The sequence below is a fragment of the Dreissena polymorpha genome, chromosome 10, assembly GCF_020536995.1.
Source record: "Dreissena polymorpha isolate Duluth1 chromosome 10, UMN_Dpol_1.0, whole genome shotgun sequence".
NCBI classification, from domain to species: domain Eukaryota; kingdom Metazoa; phylum Mollusca; class Bivalvia; order Myida; family Dreissenidae; genus Dreissena; species Dreissena polymorpha.
Window position 1 is genome coordinate 9,550,807 of NC_068364.1, and position 22,108 is coordinate 9,572,914.

The following is a 22,108-nucleotide window of genomic DNA, read 5'->3' on the forward strand; positions in this document are numbered from 1 at the left end:
CGGGGCATTTTTCTTTATATGGCTATAGTAAAATATTGTTAACACTCTAGAGGCCACATTATTGTCTGATCTTCATGAAACTTGGTCAGAAGATTCATCCCAATAATACCTTGGACGAGTTTTAAAATGATGCCGGTTGGTTGAAAAACATGGCCACCAGGGGGTGGGGCATTTTTCCTAATATGGCTATAGTAAAATCTTGTTACCACTCTAGAGGCCACATTTATTTTCCAATCTTCATTAAACCTGGTCAGAAAATTTTTCCCAATGATATCTTGGATAAGTTCAAAAATAGTTTGGGTTGCTTTAAAAACATGGCAACCAGGGGGCAGAGCATTTTTCCTTATATGGCTATATATGGCTATAGTAAAATCTTGTTAACAGTCTAGAGGCCACATTTATTGTCCGATCTTCATGAAACTTGGTCAGAAGATTCATCCCAATAATATCTTGAAAAAGTTCAAAAATGATGCCGGTTGGTTTAAAAACATGGCCGCCAGGGGCGGGGCATTTTCCTTATATGGCTATAGTAAAACCTTGTTAACACTCTCGAGGCCACATTTATTTTCCGATCTTCATGAAACTTTGTCAGAAGATTTGTCCCAATGATATCTTGAATGTGTTCGAAAATGGTTTTGGTTGCTTTAAAAACATGGCAACCAGGGGGCGGGGCATATGTCCTTATATGGCTTCATGAAGCTTCATGAAACTTTGTCAGAATATTTGTGTAAATGATATCTTGGATGTGTATGAAATTTGTTCTGGTCTGTTGAAAAACGTGGCTGCCAGGGCGTTCACTAGTCATGAAAGTTTGTTAGAACATTTGTTCTAATGACACCATGGGCTGCACAGAACAGATCAGTTCCTTTGAATCTCAGGTGAGCGACTTTGGGCCTTTCAAGCCCTCTTGTTATTGAATACCTGTTGTAGAAACCAACATATGAAGGTGTTGCACAGTTACCTTTACCAAAGCATTACACTGACACAGACATTTGGGTGAGTGGCATAGCTTGGATTATTTCGTGAATAGTCTGGCTTAAATAAACCAAATGTAATACAATTAAACATTCATTATTTAATAAAATATTTTAACAAAATTATGTCAAAGAAAGTCCCCATTGCGTTTCAGTTTTAACAATGATCGTCTTCTTCGTTCCTCCATACTCCTCTGTTTGGCAGCCTCTTCCCTGTAAATAGAATGAATATACATACATGATCATGAAAGTTAATTTAACCTGTGATAAGCAGCCAGTTAATTGAACAGGCCCCATTTTTTGCAATCGAAAATTGATTTTGCATGTCATTAAAAATGGATTTCCATTGTAGTTGGCAAAAATGAAAATCGATGTCAGTTAAAACCGATTTTCGATTGCAAAATCATTTTGTGAACACGGGGCCTGGTCTAATCGGCCACTTAAAACTGACCTGTGGGGAGGAATCTAGATTAGCCGCTTGAGCCAGGTGACTGCAGATAAAACTGGACATTTGTTTTCACAAAAAATCTTATGTCTTCACTACATAACTTGTTGACAGTTCACAACTCATAATGGTCTGCAACATTTATTTTGTACAGTTATTTTTAAGTCATGAAATGCATAAGAAAACAAGAGATGTGTTTGTCAGAAACACAATGCTCCCTATTGCACTGCTTTGAAATAAAATTTCAATATATAATTTGGCAGGTTTACCAATTATCTCCCTTTTAAAGCTTATTACATGTACTTCCCTTGGATTGTATTTTTTGACTTTTGACCTTGAAAGATGACCTTGACCTTTCACCACTCAAAATGTGCAGCTTCATGAGATACACATGCATGCCAAATATCAAGTTGCTATCTTCAATATTCAAAAAGTTATTACCAAACTTTAACGAAGGTTAAAGTTTTGGGACACACACATACCATGAATGAATGACAGACAGACAGGCCAAAAACAATATTCCCCCGATCTTTCGATCAGGGGGTATAAAAAAAATGTGGACATTTATGCTCACTTAATAAAACATTTGAACTTTAAATGTGACATTAAACGCAGCACAGTGTAAAATATTGATTAACATGCACTCTACAAGGTTAGAATGGAAGGAAGTTATTTTCCTGACATACTGTTAATTACATACTGTTAATTTTTTAAATACAAAACATTTAAACTTCCAAGTGAGTCCTGTACATTATAGACCTGCCACTTGTTTGCACCACATTTAAGGAAAAGAAGGCTACAACAGTATAACATTTAATACTTCACTGGTACAAGTCTCCTATTTACAGAATCTCCATAAAATTAAAAATCAATAGTAAATTAAGAAATAGAATATAGTAGCCAAAAAAAATCTTGAAACTTTAACTATTATTTTTACTTGCTATCCATACTATCACTCCACGAAGTTTGTTGACTTCTTTGGCCCAGCCAGAGAACTGACAGCAAGGCTTGTATTAAGGGCATTTTAGGACTAAAGTCCTCGCAGTTTTTGTCACGAAACTATCAAAATTACAGTAACCAAACGTCCAGGATCATATGATGGAAGACAATTTTAAGTGATTTTCTAATTACTGCTATACACTAGTTTCCCTATATGAATCATCAAACAAACATTTGTTCCAAAACTGCTTACCTAGACCAAACCTTGATTTCACACTTAATTTCAAAATTTCGAAGAGCTCTTGATTAGTGTCGCATATTTTTAAAACGTCCAAACAATCTGAGAGAAAAATTCCCTATTCATGGAACAGGATTTCCAGTTTTCAAAATGTAATGCAACATTTGAAAATAGGACAGTAATGCTTGGTTATTGAGGATGCACTTTCACAAACTGGACTGTAAGGTAGGTCTTGGAAAACTTCCTTTATTAAAGCAACCTATTTTATTTATATATATTTTTTTTTCAACCAGCTATTTTTAGAATTAAGAAAGCAAATTGCTGGTAACTAATTAAGGTTCTCACAGATCACTTTCACAAAAAATTCTATCCAGTAGACAATTTTTGTTGTCATATAAAGCACAAAAACTATCCTAATAATAATGTATTAAAAGAGGGCAAAATGCCTAAGGCGCTAACATACAGGAACTGAACTGTTCTGAGCAAGTAATGTTCACAAGGTTTAACAAAAGACTAAAAGGGAGAACTGTTGCAACACCAAGAAGCTGCAATCATTTAAATATTGGAATTATGCTCATACATAAAAACAACACAATTTGTTATGTCCAGAGCAAGTTTCACAATTGGTCAAAAATGTATCTTCTGGAATTAACTAGAGCCACATTAAGACTACTTCTCTGCCTCATGTCGGCCCTGTGGTTAAATGGACAGGAACCAAACATCACTCTTCAGATCAATCATGAGAACTAATGTGCAGAAAAAGTTTCATTAACATTGAACAAGCAAATGTGACTTTTTATGAGAATTGAGAATTAACTACCAGTTTCTTCTATTTGACACATTGACCTTGTGTTTGATTCCGCAAGACCCAATTTCTGAACTTACAGGATATCAACGAAACAAAGGTTAAAATCAAATTTTAAGAAGATTATTTAATAAATGGGGCTTCAAGAGCGTTAACTTACTTTTATATATTTGACCACTTGATCAAGTACATAAATAAGCAGAGATATTATTGACACAAATGTTCTGAACAAGATTCAGAATGTTACAAAGCATTTTCTAAAATCTTACCGCGGGGAACCTAGCTTTTAACCTCTAATGACCAAGTTTTGAACGTAACTAAAATATCATTCAGACAAATTTCCTGACTCAGTTTCATAAAGATTGGGCATTAAAAATAATGTGACCTTGTATTTTGATTCCTTGTGACCCACTTTCATTTGATCTAGAAGTGACCTATAGAAAGTTCACAAGCTTTTTCTGTATCTTTACATAGTGACCTAGAATTGGACCGTATGGGACATAGTTTTAAAATGTTTGATACATTATTGGGACAAATGTTCTGAGCACTTTAATGAATATTGGGCATAAAATGATACTTCTAGAGTGTGCAATCAGTTTTGCAATAGCCATGCCTAGAAAATTGCCGCTCCCCTGGCGGCCAAGTTTTTCAAAGGACTGGAATCATGTTTTTATTTAGGGGAGGATATCATTGGGACAAAAATTCTATGCAAGCTTCAGGATGATTCAGTAATACATGCGGTCTATAGTATTTCCTTGGATTTGATCCAGAAACCTTGTTTTTTATCTTACCTGACTCAGCTTCCAAATCACCCAAGATGAGATTGGGTAAAATGATCCAAGCAAGTTCATTATGATTAGCAATAAATGTTGCTTCTTGAGTATTTACAAGGCGAATGGACAATGCACAAAGAAAGTGGCAATTGGCTATCAAACAATCTCACTATAAAAAATTTCAGGTAAGCTAAAGAAACATTAGAAATGTAAGGGCTTCAGCAAAATTAAGTGTCAATGGCAAGTGGGTTACTGAAAATTCATTAACAGCTATCCCATTAACTAAACCAGAGCACCGCCTTGCGGGTGCGGACCGCTCATCTATTTTCTTTTTAAAGGTGAAGGGACTCAAAGGAGGGAGGGGTGGAGTGAAGAGGGGTGTATAGTGTGGGTGTGCGGACATTAATTACATTATCTTCCAAAAATGTGGAAAAAAAATGCAAAAAAAAGTCAATAAAAGGGGGGGGGGTGGGGGGGGGGATTCTTGGGTGCGATGGTTGGACGGTATTTAAACATAAAATAATAAAAATAAATATTTGTGATTTTTAACCGTTTCATAAAAAAAAAAAAGGGGGGGGGGAGGGCACGGGGGATGGTTTGGGTGGAGTCTATTGTCGTATGTCAGGTAAGAGTAGTTTTGTCAAAGTATCAATCAAATCTAATCATAAATAAAGAAGTTAAGGCAATGTTAGCAAAATTTAATAATTTGACCTTGAGAGTCAAGGTCATTCAAAGGTCAAGGTAAAAGGCCAGGTACAGTAACCTCATGATAGCATGAAAGTATTTGAAGTTTGAAAGCAATAGCCTTGATACTTAAGAAGTAAAGTGGATCGAAACACAAAATTTAACCATATGTTTAAAGTTACTAAGTCAAAAAAGGGCCATAATTCCGTAAAAATGACAACCAGAGTTATGCAACTTGTCCTTTTACTGTACCCTTATGATAGTTTGCGAGTGTTCCAAGTATGAAAGCAATATCTATGATACTTTGGAGGTAAATTGGACCAAAACACAAAACTTAACCAAATTTTCAATTTTCTAAGTATAAAGGGCCCATAATTCCATCCAAATGCCAGTCAGAGTTACATAACTTTGCCTGCACAGTCCCCTTATAATAGTTAATAAGTGTTGCAAGTATGAAAGCAATAGCTTTGATACTGTAGGAATAAAGTGGACCTAAACACAAAACTTAATCAAATTTTCCATTTTCTAAGTATAAAAAGGGCACATAATTCTGTCAAAATGCCAGTCAGAGTTACATTACTTTGCCTGCACAGTCTGTCAAAATGCACGCAAGAGTTATCTAACTTTGCCTGCCCAGTCCCCTCATGATAGTAAGTAAGTGTACTAAGTTTGAATGCAATAGCATTGATACTTTCTGAGAAAAGTGGACCTAAACGCAAAACTTAACCGGACACCAACGCCGACGCCAAGGTGATGACAATAGCTCATAATTTTTTTTCAAAAAATAGATGAGCTAACAAGAGGGCCTGAAAGACCCAAAGTCGCTCACATGAGAAACAAAGGAACTGACCTCTTCTGTGTAGCCCAAGATATCATTAGAACTAAAGTTCTAACCAAGTTCCATGAAAAGTGAATCATAAAAGTAACTTTTAGAGTGCTAACAAGGTTTTACTATGACCATCTAAGGATAACTACCCTGCCCCCTGGCTGCCATATTTTCCAACAGACCAAAACTATTTTCGGACTTATCCAAAATATCATTCAAACATATGTTCTGACCAAGTTTCAAGTTTCAAGATGATTGGACAATAAATGTGACTTTCAGAGTGTCAACAAGTTTATACTATAGCCGGGAAAAATGCCACGCCCCCTGGCAAACATGTTTTTCAATGGACCGGAACCATTTTGGAACTCGTTCAAGACACCAATGGAACAAATCTTCTGACCAAGTTTCGCAAAGATAAGACAATAAAAGTGGAATCTAGAGTGTTGACAAGGTTTTACGATAGCCATATATACCCATATAAGGAAAAATGCCCTGTCCCCTGGCAGCCATATTTTTTAACCAACAAGAACCATTTTCGAAATCTTTTAAGATATCATTGGCACAAATGTTCAGACCAAATGTCGTGAAGATTGGACTTTAAATTTGACTTGAGTGTTTACAAGTTTTTACTATAGCCATAAAATGCCCCGTCTCTTGGGGGTAATTTTTTCAACCAACCGGAACAATTTTTGAACTTGTCCAAGATATCATTGGGACAAATCATCTGACCAAGTTTTATGAAGATCGGACAATAAATGTTGACTCTATATAGAGTGTTAACAAGGAAAAATTCCCGCCACCTGGCGGCCATGTTTTTCAACCAACTGGAACCATTTTCAAACCTGTACAAGATATCTTTCGCACAAATAATCTGACCAGATTTCATTAAGATCGGACAAAAAGTGAGGCTTCTAGAGTGTTTACAAGGTTTTACTATAGCCATATACAGTCAATCTTGTGGATGCGACCACTTGTATTAAGCGACCTTTGTCTTATGCGACCATTTTGAAATCCCACGGAGCTTTTTCGCTATATAATGATATTGTATTAAGCGACTTTTGTCTTACGCGACCAGCGACCGCTGATTTGTGTGTATTTTGATATCCGAATCTTGTATTAAGCGACCACTAGGAGGTAAAAGTGGTTAATCTATCGATCTTTCAGGGACAAATCCGTGTTAATTGTTTATCTAAGCCGATAAGATGTACTGTTACACCTCTGCTTTGTTTTCACAACCATTATGATTATGCTTTGTCTCGTTGACCGGTTCTGACCGGTATTGTTGTAGACTGCGTATTAATTTATTGAGTAGAATAATAGAGGAACATATTACGCACAGTCTACAGCTTAAATAGTTTACTATGTGGATTGTTAAGAGACAACGCCGATTTTTCTCGAGTATAGATAACAGGTGCAGAAACAATGCACTGTACGCGACAAACATTTCCTGAGAAGTGCGGAAAATAAACTATTAATCGGCAACATCTGTCGAAATCTGTACATTACCAATTTGTAATAATGCTAATTAGTAGATATTTGTAAGCCAATCACATTGTTATTTACTTAATAAATTTTCCAACCAGGTCTGATTGTTTGTTTTCAATTGACGTGTTTTAATTTTTTCAGCTTATTATGTATCATAATCGAGTTAGATTTCCTTAAGCGTACATGCAGAAATTAAAATGTCAAAACAAAAAGTGTTAGTTTTGAACGAGAAAATTCAGGTTTTGGAATTGTCAAAGAGTATAAGTGCACGTAAAATCGCAGACGAGATTGGAGTCGGAAAAACCCAAATTCAGAACATTCTTAAGCGTAAAGCCAAGGTGCTTGAAGACGTGGAAAATAATGTGTCAGGTGAAAAAAAACGCGCAATATAGAAACGGACAGAGAAATACATGTGATAATATATCATAGCTTTTGGCTTCTGACATTTATTTCTAGTTTTAGCTGTACACATGTATATGTAGACTGTTACACATTTTTAGCAAAATTCTTTGTTCTTAGGAAAAATATTTCCTTGTCTATGTTGTTTTTGCAAATAAATATGTACACACAATTGATTTATAATAAATGATAATTTATAATAAGTGAAAAATAAAACACATTATAAGTAAAATATTGTTTATGTATTGTGTTTATATTCATTTTATTATAAAAGTTAAAATCATTGTGGATAAAAGAGATAATCCTTCATATAGATTAAAATTGAGGGTAAGCATTCTTCCAGAATGGCCTTTTGTATTCAAAGACCGTTTTATTAAGAGACCACTTTTGATTACTCCCTTGAGTGGTCTCTTAATACAAGATTGACTGTATATAGCCCAGTCCCCTTGCGGCCATGTTTGTCAAGCAACCTGAACCCTTTTCAAATTCTTCCAAGATATCATTTGGACAAATCTTCTGTCCATATATATATACTATAGCCCCCTGGCGGCCATGTTTTTTAACCAACTGGAACCATTTTCGATCTCGTCCAAGATATTGTTGGAACAAATCTTCTGAGTCCAAATTTTGTGAAGATGGGACAAAAAATGTGGCCTTTAGAAAGTTAACAAGGCAAGTGTTGACACCGCACAAGGCACAACGGACAAAAATCGATCACAAACGCTCACCATAAACACATTGTGCTCATGTGTGCTAAAAAAAATCTTAAACAAGAGTGTACCAGTTCCGCAAAACCATTATATTTAAAATTGATTGAAAGCCATGCTGACCTCTGTTTGATCTGTTCTTGCTCCCAGGGTTCGAGCTCCTTGGGTTTCACCGAGGCCTGGAATACCATGTTACGTATCTTGTCCAGGCAGTCGGCCTGGTTGAGGATCTGTTTGCGAGTCTTTTCAGATGTAACTATTAGCTCCCCATTCTTGTTGATGCGGTTTTGTTGCTGAAAAATAATGACCACATTATATTGCAGCAGAGCCTGTCCAGTTAGAGCAGTGGTTGGTTCTTACCTTGACTACTCAAATTGATGGTATTTTTTATTCAAAGTTCATCCCAGTTTTCAAGCCTTTAAGAAGTAAATTCTGTAGGAGAGTTTTTACATAGTGACATACTGCAGCAGCAGCATTGGAAACACCCCATAACATTTATAGAAATTATTGCATTTTTAAAAGAAAAGTAGATTTGAATAAAAATGTTTATTTGTTTTGATGTTGCAAAGGGTTATATTGAAGTCATATAAAGAATATTATTTTCAATCTAAACTTCTATTTTTTTAGAAGTTTAAGTTAAAAGCTGCTTTACCCAAAGGGTTTTATTTAATGCTTTCCAGTGGTTTATAGAGAAATATCAGTGAATTAAAACTGATAATTTCAATGTTTCAAACAGAGAAAATTATTAGTGAAAAATATCGATAATTTTCATTGTTTACAGTGAAATGACGTCATTTTTTTTTTACGAAATGACGTCATCATCCCAGCGAAATTCTTTAGTTAAACTCTTTAACAACGGTGAACAAAGCATAAAATAAAAAGAAAATTTGTTGGATTTGGTGGAATATCGATTTTAATTCACTCATGATCATAGAAAATAATATATATTTTATATAAAATCGATAATCCACCGAATCCAACAAATATCCTCTATGTATTCATATTTATAAATGCTCAAAGTAAAATAATTAAATAGTTGTTAAATTTAAAACAACAAAAAGTGGTCTCTTGGACACTTTCCGAGGGCTTTGGTAAATCAGCACTAGTAGGAAAACTGTTAGCAACAAATGTAAGTGAAGTACTGCTATGTGCATGCACACTATCCGTCATATAGTGAAGAACTGTACAATTTGCACTTAACTATATAATGCGTTTATAGGCACTAGTATTGAATTATATTGACTTTTTTTGCAGGCATTATGTGTTTCTGAGCCATATATTAGTGCCATAAATATACATGTGTGAATATTTGAACCACGCATGACTTGAATGTGTGCATTAATTTTGGGAAAATATGGTTAAAATAACCTTTTATATTTTGTGTGTTTTACGTTTGAAAAGTCTTCTCATTGTAACAATTAAAATATAAAAAACTTGAAATGTGTCACTGAAACTGATGCCCCCAGATCCCATTTTCTGGCAATATATTACTATATTACTATTACTATATAACTTTATATTCTATAGTGGAAAAAAAGACAAAGGGTTATAATTAAGCCAAAACTGGTTGCAGTTGAAATTCCTTTTGTTATGACCAGTGTAGTAATTAAACTGTGAAAGTTTGAGAAAGATACGTCCAGTTTAGTTTAAGGGGAAACAAGAGCACCGCATAACGGGTGCCACGCTCGGCTACGAAAGTTTGTCAGATTTTTTTTTTTTAGAGGTCACAGTGACCTTGACCTTTGACCTAGTGACCCAAACAAGAGATGTGTTTTTCAGAAACACAATGCCCCCTACTGCGCCGCATTGAAATAATTTTTTTATTTATCATTTGGCAGGTATAGAAATCATCTCCCTTTAAAGGTTATTACTTCCCCTGAATTTTGTCCAATCCAACTGGGCCTGTGGTTTAAAAGAGATCATAACCAGAGTTGATCATGTTTCTATGGACATAAGTCCACAGGTATGTAATGAACCTCAAAGAAATTTTAATTATATCATTAAAAAACACTTTAAAATCAATCATTTGGATTATAAATAATCAAAATAATAAATCTGTACAGTAACTGTGAAAAGAACTTCAATTCTTGATAAGGAAATATATAATATGAGATTTATAATTACAGTCCAACCCCTCTTAAGCAGCCAGTCAAGGGAAACAGCCAAATGGGCTGCTTAAGCGGGGTGGCCTCTTAAGAGGGGGTTGGGTCATAGGGAGTCTGGAGTTGTTGAGTGCATGGCCAACTGTTTAATTTTTGTATAAACAAAATGGTTAATATGTGTACATGTACTAAACAATGTATAGACTTAAAATAAATTTATTTCTTCCTTTCTAAAATCCCCTATAAGACAACATTTTCATTCAAAAAAATATTCTATTCATCTTTCTAATCATCATCAATATCATCATCATCAAAATCAAGTCAATGAAAAAGAATCATTCTCATGATTCATTGTTTATACAATGCGCGTTGTATGGCCGCAATGCACTTAAGATGGGAACAGTTGTGAATCAGTTATGCGTGAATAACTCCCGTGTCACTATAAATCGATAATTTAATCGGTTTATTGCAGTTTTATGGCTTTGAATACCTACCGCACGAATTGGTCCCGACAGTGATCTCCTTCACGATAAAATCGTGGCCAGTTACTTAAGAGACTGATAATAGCAACCGGGTGTTATCCTACTGGTAATCGTGCTTTTCATGCATAATATTATAAAAAAGTTTTTTCGCCGCGTAAAGGGTTTTATCAAAATTAATATTGAAATCATTGTTAATATAAAACAAATATAAATGTTTTTTTTAGTCCCAAATGAGAAAAATAATTTGTAATCCGAAACACACTCCCGATTGTTTAATGTTAACGAGACGTTTACAAATTCTAGCATCGTGTATTTCCTTTGTCCCGACAAAAGCGCGCGAAAATTATGCACCAATGTACAATGTCACGCCATATCCATGGTTCGAAAGCATGCGTGTATTGATTTTTGGATAAAAACTTTGTAGCACAGAGAACATGTAGATCGGTTGATTTCGGTTAAAAGTTTTGTTGTTCTTTTTAACTTTAAATTAGCCGATAATTGTCATAAATGTGTGCTTGAAATAGTATGAGCTACAAATAATAAATTATAAATTAAGAATCTCCTTGCCAGTAATAATAGGTGATATTTGCACATGCGGAAATAAAAAGATCAAACGGTCGCATATTGCTTTTAACCCGATAACCCGATAATCCGCCACTAATTAATTGCAATTTGCAAACTGGCTGCCAAAATGTTCACACATCACGCTTTAGTACTACAGAGCCTAAACCGCAGACTGGAAGTAAGTATCAATTTTTTCGCCGTTGCGTCTGTGTAATTTTGCCAATGTACATGACTGACTTACTTGCACGTGACCTCTCATATGGGGGGGGAATTTAACATTTGGGATGCAAAATTGCTGGCCGCTGGCCGGAGAAACGGGGTTACCGTTTAAGAGGGGTGCATTATATAGTGTTTATCGACGGTCGCGGCGCAGACCGGCCGCCTACACGGGGTGACCGGCGATGAGGGGTGACCGGAAGTAGGGGTTGGACTGTATATAAATTACTTCCCTTGAAAATAATTGTCTGTAACAAATCTCTATTTTTAGTAGCAAATAATTAAAAGCCACTATACTGTGACTGTAGATTCACCACTCAAAATGTGCAGCTCCATGAGATACACATGCATGCCAAATATATAAAGTGGCTATGTTCAATATTGAATAATTTTCTCCCTTTATAAAGCTTATTTCTTCCCTTAAATCTGTATTTTTTACCATAGACCGTAAACAATGACCTTGACCTTTTACCACAATGTGTTTGTCAGAAACACAATGCTGCCTACTGCACCGCTTTGATTTATTTAACAAAAATATATACGTGGGCAGGTCAAATAACTATGCCCATTTAAAGCTTATTACTTCCCTTGACTTTGTTTTTTCGACCCTAGACCTTGAAGGATGATGTTCACCTTGAAATTTCACCACTCAAAATTGCAGCTCCATGAGATACACATGCATGCCAAATATCAAGGTGCTATCTTCAATATTTAAAAAGTTATGGCAAATGTTAAGGTTTTAGCACGAACCATGTAGGCGGATGGCTGACGACAAGCTGGCTATGACAATAGCTCGTTTTTTCTCCGAAAACAGCCTTGCTCATAAAATCACACAATTTTGGGACTATGTATTGAACTATTCTTTAGAAGAACAATAGTAGAGCAATTATTCTGCAAAAACTTGTTTCAGCCAAAATTCCTTACTTTACATCTCTACATTAAAGTCATTCAACTGTGAAAAATTCCTCAAGATCCACGTTGTAAATTTGAAAACACAAAATTTTGGAACAATATATTTTATGGTGGTTAAACAGACAAATTTAAGGGCATAATTCTGCCAAAACACCTCGCAGGAAAATTCCTTTCTATATGAGCATCTACATATTCATTTGTTATTCAACTGTGAAAATTAGAACCAGATCAACCAAATAGTTAAAGAAGAGTTAAGAACACAGGTTAAAGCAGACTCTATATTCTTAAGTAAAAAAAACACTGTCAAAATTTTATTCAATACAATCATAAGAACATTGATGTCATTTCATTGTCAAAGTTTTAGCGAGTTCCATCCTGTAGTTTAAAAGTAGTTGAAAACAGAAAACTTTGGGACTCTATTGTGGAATAACAAAAAAACCTTATTCTGCCAAAAATCGTCGCAGCCAAAATTCCTTTCTCCAGAATTTTCTACACATAACAGAAATTCCACTCTGAAAGTTTCAGCAAGAAGTTAAAGACCAGTTAAAAAAACAAGCTCCTGGACATATGATATACGTATGGACGGATGTACAGAGCAACAAGTGCAATGTCTCGCACTTTCTGGAGGCACAAACATAACATGGCTATTGTCAAGCAATATTTTCCCCTACCGGCTCCACCATTGTCAGAAATTCCACCATTTTCAGATTATTTTTTTTTTTGGTTGCCATAGCAACCACAATTTTTGACGTAGGAACGAAATGAAATGAAGTGCATAATGTCCATATTGCCATCTATCCATGTTGCAAGTTTCATGAAAAAATATTAAGAACTTTTAAAGTTATCGCAGGATCCAGAAAACCACCATTTTCAGCAGTATTTCTAGTCTATCTGTTGCCATAGTAACCAGATTTTTTTTCGTAGGAACAAAATGAAATGAAGTGCATAATGTCCATATTGCCATCTATCCATGTTTCAATTTTCATGAAAAAATATTAAGAACTTTGAAAGTTATCGCAGGATCCAGAAAAGTGTGACGGACGGACAGTCTGAAAGACATAGCGCAAACCATAAGTCCCCTCCGGTGAAACCAGTAGGGGACAACAAAATTTGTCACAAATTGTATTGCAAGGCTGTAACCCAAGGTTTCATCTTATATATGTTAGGTGTTGGGTTGTGTGAATTGTCCTTTATAGCATAAGACTAGCATACAGTACACTCCACGCGTTTTCCCCAATTTCCCTCCATACTCTGCGGTGATTGACCTGGAGGGAGATTAAGTAAATCCCGCCAGACGCTGCGTTTGCATGATTTTGGACGCGGCAGTTAAGGATCGGCAAAACTGATAAGCCAACGCGGCGGCCCTCGGCGTTGGCAACGCGGGGGAAACTCCGCGTTTTACGAGATAACGATCAATTTAATTTTGTTTGACTTCCTGATTTTCAAATAAAATTACATTTATTACAAGTACATACATGTACATGTAGTATAATATTTACAATAAAAAACAAGGGACAAAATTGTCACAAAACCAGATTTTCATTGTGAAAAAAAATCTGATAAAGGGAGACAACTCAAACTGAACTTTTGAAATGAACAAGCAAAATTAACCCCCTTTGTAAGTTTGTTTTAAAATAAATCTATTTTTAGTCGTGGCGACCTTGACATTGGAGATATTGACGTGATTCTTTCGTGCAACACACCGTCCCATGATGGTGAACAAATGTGCCAAATGATTTTAAAATCTCATAATGAATGACATAGTTATAGCCCAGACAAGCTCATTTATGGCTATTTTTTACCTTTGAACTCAAAGTGTGACCTTGACCTTGGAGATATTGACGTAATTTTTTCGCGCGACACACCGTCTAATGATGGTTAACAAATGTGCCAAATGATTTTAAAATCTCACAATGAACGACAAAGTTATGGCTTGTTCCGCCAGCCCGCCAGCCAGCCAGCCAGCCCGCCCGCATTTGCCAATCTAATAACCAGTTTTTTCCTTCGGAAAACCTGGTTAAAAAACAACCAAGATAGATCGATCCCGACGTGGTTGTAGAAGTAGTTGTTGTTGTATAGAAAACTCGTTGATTTACGACAAACAAAACATCGTCTTTTAACTAATACTTACCAATTAATATAAACACAGTTTGCAACATTGTTTTTATTTTGATAATTTAATCCAAAGTTTTTATGTTAGCAGGTGATTTTCTATACTGAACATGTAAACAAATGACCAAGGACCCTAAAAATCTCGCAAATCTGTGTGAATTGACAGTTTGACGTAATCAAAGAAAAGCCCCTTCCTATCTCAAGGCATAACTTACTCAAGTAAACACGTTCAACGTATGCATACGGAATGGTTTTAATTGTCGGAACAAAGTCAATTCTCTTCTCGCTAATGCATTTATTTTCTCTTTGAAGTTAGGTTATTCCATTGATTGCTAAAAGAAGGTGGTAACTATTGAGTTGATAGTTGCATTTAATATTCACAGTTGTATTCTTCTCGCGTCGACATTCAAAACAATGTTTACCAGTAATTATGGACCAAATCGGCAAAGTGACATTCAAACATGTTAATCCCTTTTGTCAAAACACCGCAGACAGCAGTCTACACAATAGGTCAGTAGACAAGCTTTGCGTGTTTTCATAACGTCAAACACTTAAAATCCAGTTCCGCCCAGATGTCTTCTTTAATCAGTTTACAGTACAATTACTGTTAAAATAATTACTCTTCTAAAATACCGTAACGATAAAGATTCGGCGTGTATGATTTGAAATTTTTTTGGAGGAAATATCAACTTATTCGCGATATAATTTTGTTAAAAAATACCAAAGAAACTTTTAACCGAAATCAACAAAATTCAATGTTCTCTGCGCTATAAAGTTTGTATAAAAAAATCAATACACGCACGCTTTGCAGGAGTATACCTTGTACATTGCAGCATAATTTTCGCGCTCTTTTGTCGGGAAATATACATGATGACTGTATATTGGAAGCATTTGTAAACGGCGTGTTATTATTAAAAATCGTAGTGTGTTTCGGATTACTAATTATTATTCTCATTTGGAAATTTTATGGAACATTTATTCTTGTCTTATATGTATTATGATTTAAATATTAATTTGTCAAATGTCTTATATTCATTCATATTGTAGACGTACCTGTGAATTAAAAAACATAATTTTTATACGTATTAATTTTCTATACAATTATCTTTTTTTATACATGTACTACAGTATTTAAACAATTTATTATAACAATGTTTTAATTTTTTGGCATGCCCAGTAGCACACTGCTAACGCGGCGTTGCGTGGCGGTCACTGATAAGAACGGAAATTGTCTGCATTTACCGACTAGGCTAAAGTAATACACGCCGCGGGAATAAGCGAACGCGGCGTAACGCCGAGCGTTTTATCGAGTTCACCTCGCTCTCTCAACGCCGCGTGAACACTCGCTAGCAGAAAAAAACCTGTGGAAGGAGCGCGTTTTACGGGGAAAACGCGTGAAGTGTACTGTAGCATAAGAATTCTTCTTGCCATGTTTCTGGAGTGTTGTTGTTGTTCCTATCTTCCAGTACATTACCTGCTCTAATAATTTTGGTTTGATCCAATCAGGTATCCACTCAGCCTTGTTCACATTAAACCGCACTTCAACCTTGGTGTTCACTGGAATACGCCACAAATACACAAATACAGTGCCTTTGACAAGAAAAAGCGTGAAATATTTTACCAGATTATGAATGTTTCAAGTGTGCTATTGACATGAAGACTCAACATAATGTTCACTGATTCTTCATGTGGCGTGTACACAGACTTTAATATATCTTTTAGATTGCAATTGAAGGTTTTAACTTCACAGAATTCTGCATAGAAATTCAAATATTCAGGCAGAGTAAGTTATTACTAACCAGAGAAAACATGGGAACTTGACCTTGAACAAAACAGTCTGGTTCTTATGCATGAACCATAAAATAATGGTTACTTTATGAGCCATGTAAATGACTTCATAGATGGGACACAAAATATACACAAAAATTAACAACATGCATATACATTTGTATTATAAACATTTAAATTTGACCTTAAACAACTGGACCTGAAACTTGCAATAAAACAAACATTGGGTCTAAATGGTTAACATTTTTTCCAAATCAAACTTAATTCTCACTATGCATAAACATGTGCTTTTTCCAAACATGATTTGACTTTGAACTCCCAAGTGTGACTTTGACATTAAATATCCAAGGCTAGTTCTTGCATGTGACACATCATTTTCATATGATCATTTGTGCCATTTTATTTTGAAAACTCTTAATGCACAATATCCACATAAGGAATATGCACAACCTTCAAGAATTCACTGTGACCTAGAACTATTAGCAAGCAGCGTGGTTTTTGCACCACACATGTCTTTTCAATATTGTCAAAATATGGTTTTCAGTTGCGCTAACAATTATGTCAGTTTTCTAAATCCCTGCATGCAAAATAGAGAGGACACAAAATATGGAAACACAACTCAAACTAATACCTAATCAACCACAAAACAAGCTATTTAACCCTTTGCATGCTGGGAAATTTGTCATTTGCTAAAATGTCGTCTGCTGAATTTCTTAAATTAGCATTATCTTCATTTTTTTTCAAAGAATACTATCAGAATAGCTAACATTTTGGATCCTGATGAGACCCCACGTTCTGTGGCGTCTCATCTGGATCAAAACTGTTTGCAAAGGCCTTCAAAATTCGGTTCCAGCACTGAAAGAGTTAATATGGTTCTTCACTGTGTAATTCATTCTTACAAGTTGCAAATTAGTGAAAAATGTTCTTATTACTAACTCATAATTGGGATAAAGAAAATCCATGTATACTTATGAGATAAAACTAATAAACCTAAGCACATTCTTCTTTGTTGTGAAGCAGCATTAGCACCCTCATTTTGTGAAAAAATGAGTCTCTAACTTGTTAATTGTGAACATTTGAGTTGCAGACTTTTTTAAATTGTGAAAATTTTAGTATGGAACCTCTCAAATTTGTGAAAAACAGCCACTCTATAATAAGGCAAAAAAGCCCAGACTAATAACATCTTTAAGCTTATCAACATCTTAATGTTATTGAGGGCAAAATCAAAAGCGAAATAGCAGGGTGCTGATAATTTCTGCCCTTTCCCTACACACGATGCCCTTCTGGATTTGTCACCATTAAAATACAGTAAATCTTGTGGATGCGACCACTTGTATTAAGCGACCTTTGTCTTATGCGACCATTTTGCAATCCAACGGAGCTTTTTAACATTATAATGATATTGTATTAAGCAACTTTTGTCTTACACCACCAGCGACCGCTGATTTTTGTGTATTTTGATGTCCGAATCTTGAATTAAGCGACCACTAGGAGGTAAAAGTGGTTAATCTATTGATCTTTCTGGGACAAATCCGTGTTAATTGTTTATCTAAGCCGATAAGATGTACTGTTACACCTCTGCTTTGTTTCCACACCAACCATTATGATTATGCTCTGTCTCGTTGACCGGTTCTGACCGGTATTGTTGTAGACTGCGTATCAATTTATTGAGTTGAATAATAGAGGAACCTATTGCGCAAAGTCTTCAACGTCGATTTTTCTCGAGTATAGATAAAAGGTGCAGAAACAATGCACTGTACGCGATAAACATTTCCTGAGAAGTGCGGAAAATAAACTATTAATCGGCAACATCTGTCGAAATCCGTACATTACCAATTTGTAATTATGCTAATTAGTAGATATTTGTTAGCCAATCACATTGTTATTTACTTAATAAATTTTCCAATCAGGTCTGTTTGTTTGCTTTCAATTGACATGTTTTAATTTTTTCAGCTCATTATGTATCAAAATCGAGTCAGATTTCCTTAAGCGTACATGAAGAAATTAAAATGTCAAAACAAAAAGTGTTAACGTTGAACGAGAAAATTCGGGTTTTCGAATTGTCAAAGAGTAAAAGTGCACGTAAAATCACAGATGAGTTTGGAGTCGGTAAAACTCCAATTCAGAACATTCTAATCGTAAAGCCGAGGTGCTTGAAGACGCGGAAAATAATGTGTCAGGTGAAAAAAATGCGAAAAATATTTCCTTGTCTATGGTGTTTTTGCAAATAAATATGTACACACAATTCATTTATAATAAATGATAATTTATAATAAGTGAAAAAATAAAACACATTATAAGTTAAATATTGTTTATGCATTGTGTTTATATTCATTTTATTATAAAAGTTAAAATCATCGTTGACAAAAGAGATTATCCTTCATATAGATTAAAATTGAGGGTAAGCATTCCTCCAGAATGGCCTTTTTTATTTAAAGACCATTTTATTAAGAGACCACTTTTGATTACTCCCTTGAGTGGTCTCTTAATACAAGATTGACTGTATAGACAATCATAAATATATATGAAAAATTGTATTTTGATGGACTAAGCTAAAAACATTCAATTTATAATACAATACTAAGACATTCTTTAGGTTTAGCAAACAATTATCACAAAATATCAATATCTGACTTTTCACCCTGCCCTTTTGAGAAGCACACTTTTTCAAATGAGATCCTAATGGAAGTAGGATACATACCTTTATTGACGTGTTGCCCACCAGGACCAGATGATCTGCAGGATTGAATTTCTAAATCATCTGAAATAAAATAATTACCCTGTCTTAACATTATTGAAAGGGCATGAAAATGTGAGTACATTTTGTTGACATAATAACCTGAGATGTTTCTTCAAGACCTCGACTGTTGTTGCAATTTGATATACACACACATGTATACATGTGTCATTCACCTGACATTATGACAAAAAACACATTTGTAAAATTGAATATCTATAGCAGTTATCTAGTATATGTGACCTTACAACTTAAAATCTATACACTTAACAAAAAATGAGCTCACTCCAAGAAAATAGTTTACATATTTTATCAATTAGTTTAGTTGAAATTCACAAACTTTGCCAGTAATGTCTGCATATGATCCACCTACACTTACAGCACAATACCTCCATATGATCCACCTGAACACAATTAAACCACAATACCTCTATATGATCCACCTACACACACAATTACATGTACAGCACAATACCTCCGTATGATCCACCTACACACACAATTACAGCACAATACCTCCATATGATCCACCTACATACACAATTACAGCACAGTACCTCCATTATGATCCATCTACACACACAATTACAGCACAGTATCTCCATATGATCCACCTACACACACACAAATACAGCACAATACCTCCATATGATCCACCTACACACACAATTACAGCACAATACCTCCATATTATCCACCTACACACACAATTACAGCACAGTACCTCCATATGATCCACCTGAACACAATTATAGAACAAAACCTCCATTCATACTCAAGTTGAAGAGCAATCATTTTTCTATTGTCAGTAACAATTCTTAAAATATGAGCACTTCTTAACTATTTGAAATAATGAAATCTATGTCTCGTTATCTCTAAGGCCCCTGAATTTAACCTGCATTTTAGCAGGATTATGCCCCCTATCATCCTATAAACTTCTGGTCAAGGTTAGCGTGTAAGTTGCAATTCAGTTTAAAGTTTGCATTTGAAACTGTACACATCTCTGTAACCACGCTATAGCCCTATATGTTGGCTTGGTAACCAGAGAACAAAATTACAGCACTTATACTGGAACATTACCTTCCAAACTAAACTTCTTGAGCTTATTTTTGTTCCCATTTTTAGTAAAAGTGACTGACCCAACTGGCCAAAAATGCTAGAAAAACCTACAAAATAAAGAATGAAACCCAAAATGTCAGCACAATAATTCCATGCTTAGTTAACTGATAGAGCGCAAACGTTTTGTATATTTTTTACAAGTGTCCCAGAACTTGGCTCCAATTGCATCTGCATATCAGCTGAAGACAAGAGTTGTTGCAAGCAAACCTTAAGCTGAATTTCCCAAGTACAAAAAGTAAAGTAAGGGGTATAAATCTGCTAGGCAGAAGGTCAGAGATGAGGACCTTTGTCTGTGATCTGACATGATGACCCCAAAGACACGTGTGAGGTTTCAATTGAATATCTCCAGAAATTACAGAGATATGCACTTTTTCGCCTGCAAACTTTTAACTGAATTTTAACTTAAAGCAAATCTTGACCAGACGTTTATAGAATGATAGGGGGCATAATCCTGCTAAAATGCAGGTTAAATTCAGAGGCCTTAAAGATGAGATGAGACATAGATTTCATTATTTTAAATAGTTAAGAAGTGTTCAGATTTTAACATCAACTAAATGTTAACTAAGGAAGTATTTGCCTTACTTGTGCAGGTCTGTACAAGGTGCAATAGTGTGTTGATCTGTTTATTTTTTGCTTGCCTGTTGTTTTTAAATACATGAAAATATGAGTGATTTACAATTGGTAATTCACTGTTTAAAACAATGAAAAAATAACTTCAAATACATTATTACTCTTGAATTATAATTAATCATCTACCGAAACTAATAAATATCCTCCATGAAAGGTGTACTTACGAAGTGGAATAACCCCTGAAAATGCATCTTCCTGTTTCGCAACTGGTTTAGTTCCTTTCTGCAAAATAAAATAGGAAAACCTTATTAGAATATCATGAAAGGACGCAACATAGATACAGACTGTTGAATTGTTTTTCCTTATATTATTATATATACTCAATATTGATATTATTTGTTACAATTAATAAACAAATTATTGGCCATATTCCACTAAATTTGTTGTATATATCCAATGCAAATGAAAGTTTATTCAGCTGTCAAGGTTTGAGCAACATTCACAGGCAGTTACAGAGGAGTTGAGTACACACAATTGTGAAGCCAATACATTTTTGTGGTAAAAAAAGGCCATATTTATGTCAAATTCAGTTGAAACGGAAAATTCTTTCGTTTCAACCACCTTTCCACTTAGCACTAGGTCATTCAGCTGTGAATGTTGGAACATAATCTGCCAATCTCTTAAAGGGGCCTTTTCAAAGATTTTGGCATGTTTTGAAGTTTGCCATTAAATGCTTTATATTGATAAATGTTAACATTGGATATAAAAAGCTCCAGCAAACAAGAGCTCAGAGGACAGCGTGCTCGACTATTCGAGTGCTTGACAGTATAATGTATGCCATCATGGGGTAATTGTTCAAATTATTCAATAAGGTCAAGGTAATAGTTCAGGTATATTTTCCACAATCTATTGAACATTTGTAAAGACATAAAACAAACTAATAAGATTTTATTTAAAGTTTGATAGCAATAGCTTGGGTGGGAAGTTTGTACGGTCCTTCAAAAATAAAGTAAATAATTTTTTATGTATTTTTAACCATTTTTCAAAGGGGGGGGGGGGGGGTGAGAGGGGGGTTTAATGTGGGGTGGGGTCATTTATTAGACGATCTTTCAAAAATATAAAAAAGGAAAAAAAAGTTCTTTTTTTGGGGTGGGGGGTGGAGGGTAAGGGGCAGGGATTCTGGGTTGGGGTATAATGTGGGGTGTGGTCTTTAGATGATCTTTCAAAAATA

At 35.0% G+C, this 22,108-nt stretch overlaps 1 protein-coding gene across 1 annotated transcript in view; it reads right to left on the reverse strand.

Moving 5' to 3' along the window:
- Positions 1-1,060: 1,060 nt before the first annotated feature.
- LOC127848321 (peptidyl-tRNA hydrolase ICT1, mitochondrial-like) overlaps positions 1,061-22,108 on the reverse strand; it is a 30,606-nt gene continuing 9,558 nt past the window's right edge. The window contains exons 2-6 of the mRNA XM_052380708.1: positions 21,102-21,159; positions 19,153-19,212; positions 16,138-16,220; positions 8,399-8,568; positions 1,061-1,187 (exon numbers count right to left, since the gene is read on the reverse strand). Coding sequence (XP_052236668.1) covers positions 1,103-1,187; positions 8,399-8,568; positions 16,138-16,220; positions 19,153-19,212; positions 21,102-21,159 — 456 coding nt within the window. The 3' untranslated portion in view covers positions 1,061-1,102. The remainder of the gene's footprint in view (positions 1,188-8,398; positions 8,569-16,137; positions 16,221-19,152; positions 19,213-21,101; positions 21,160-22,108) is intronic.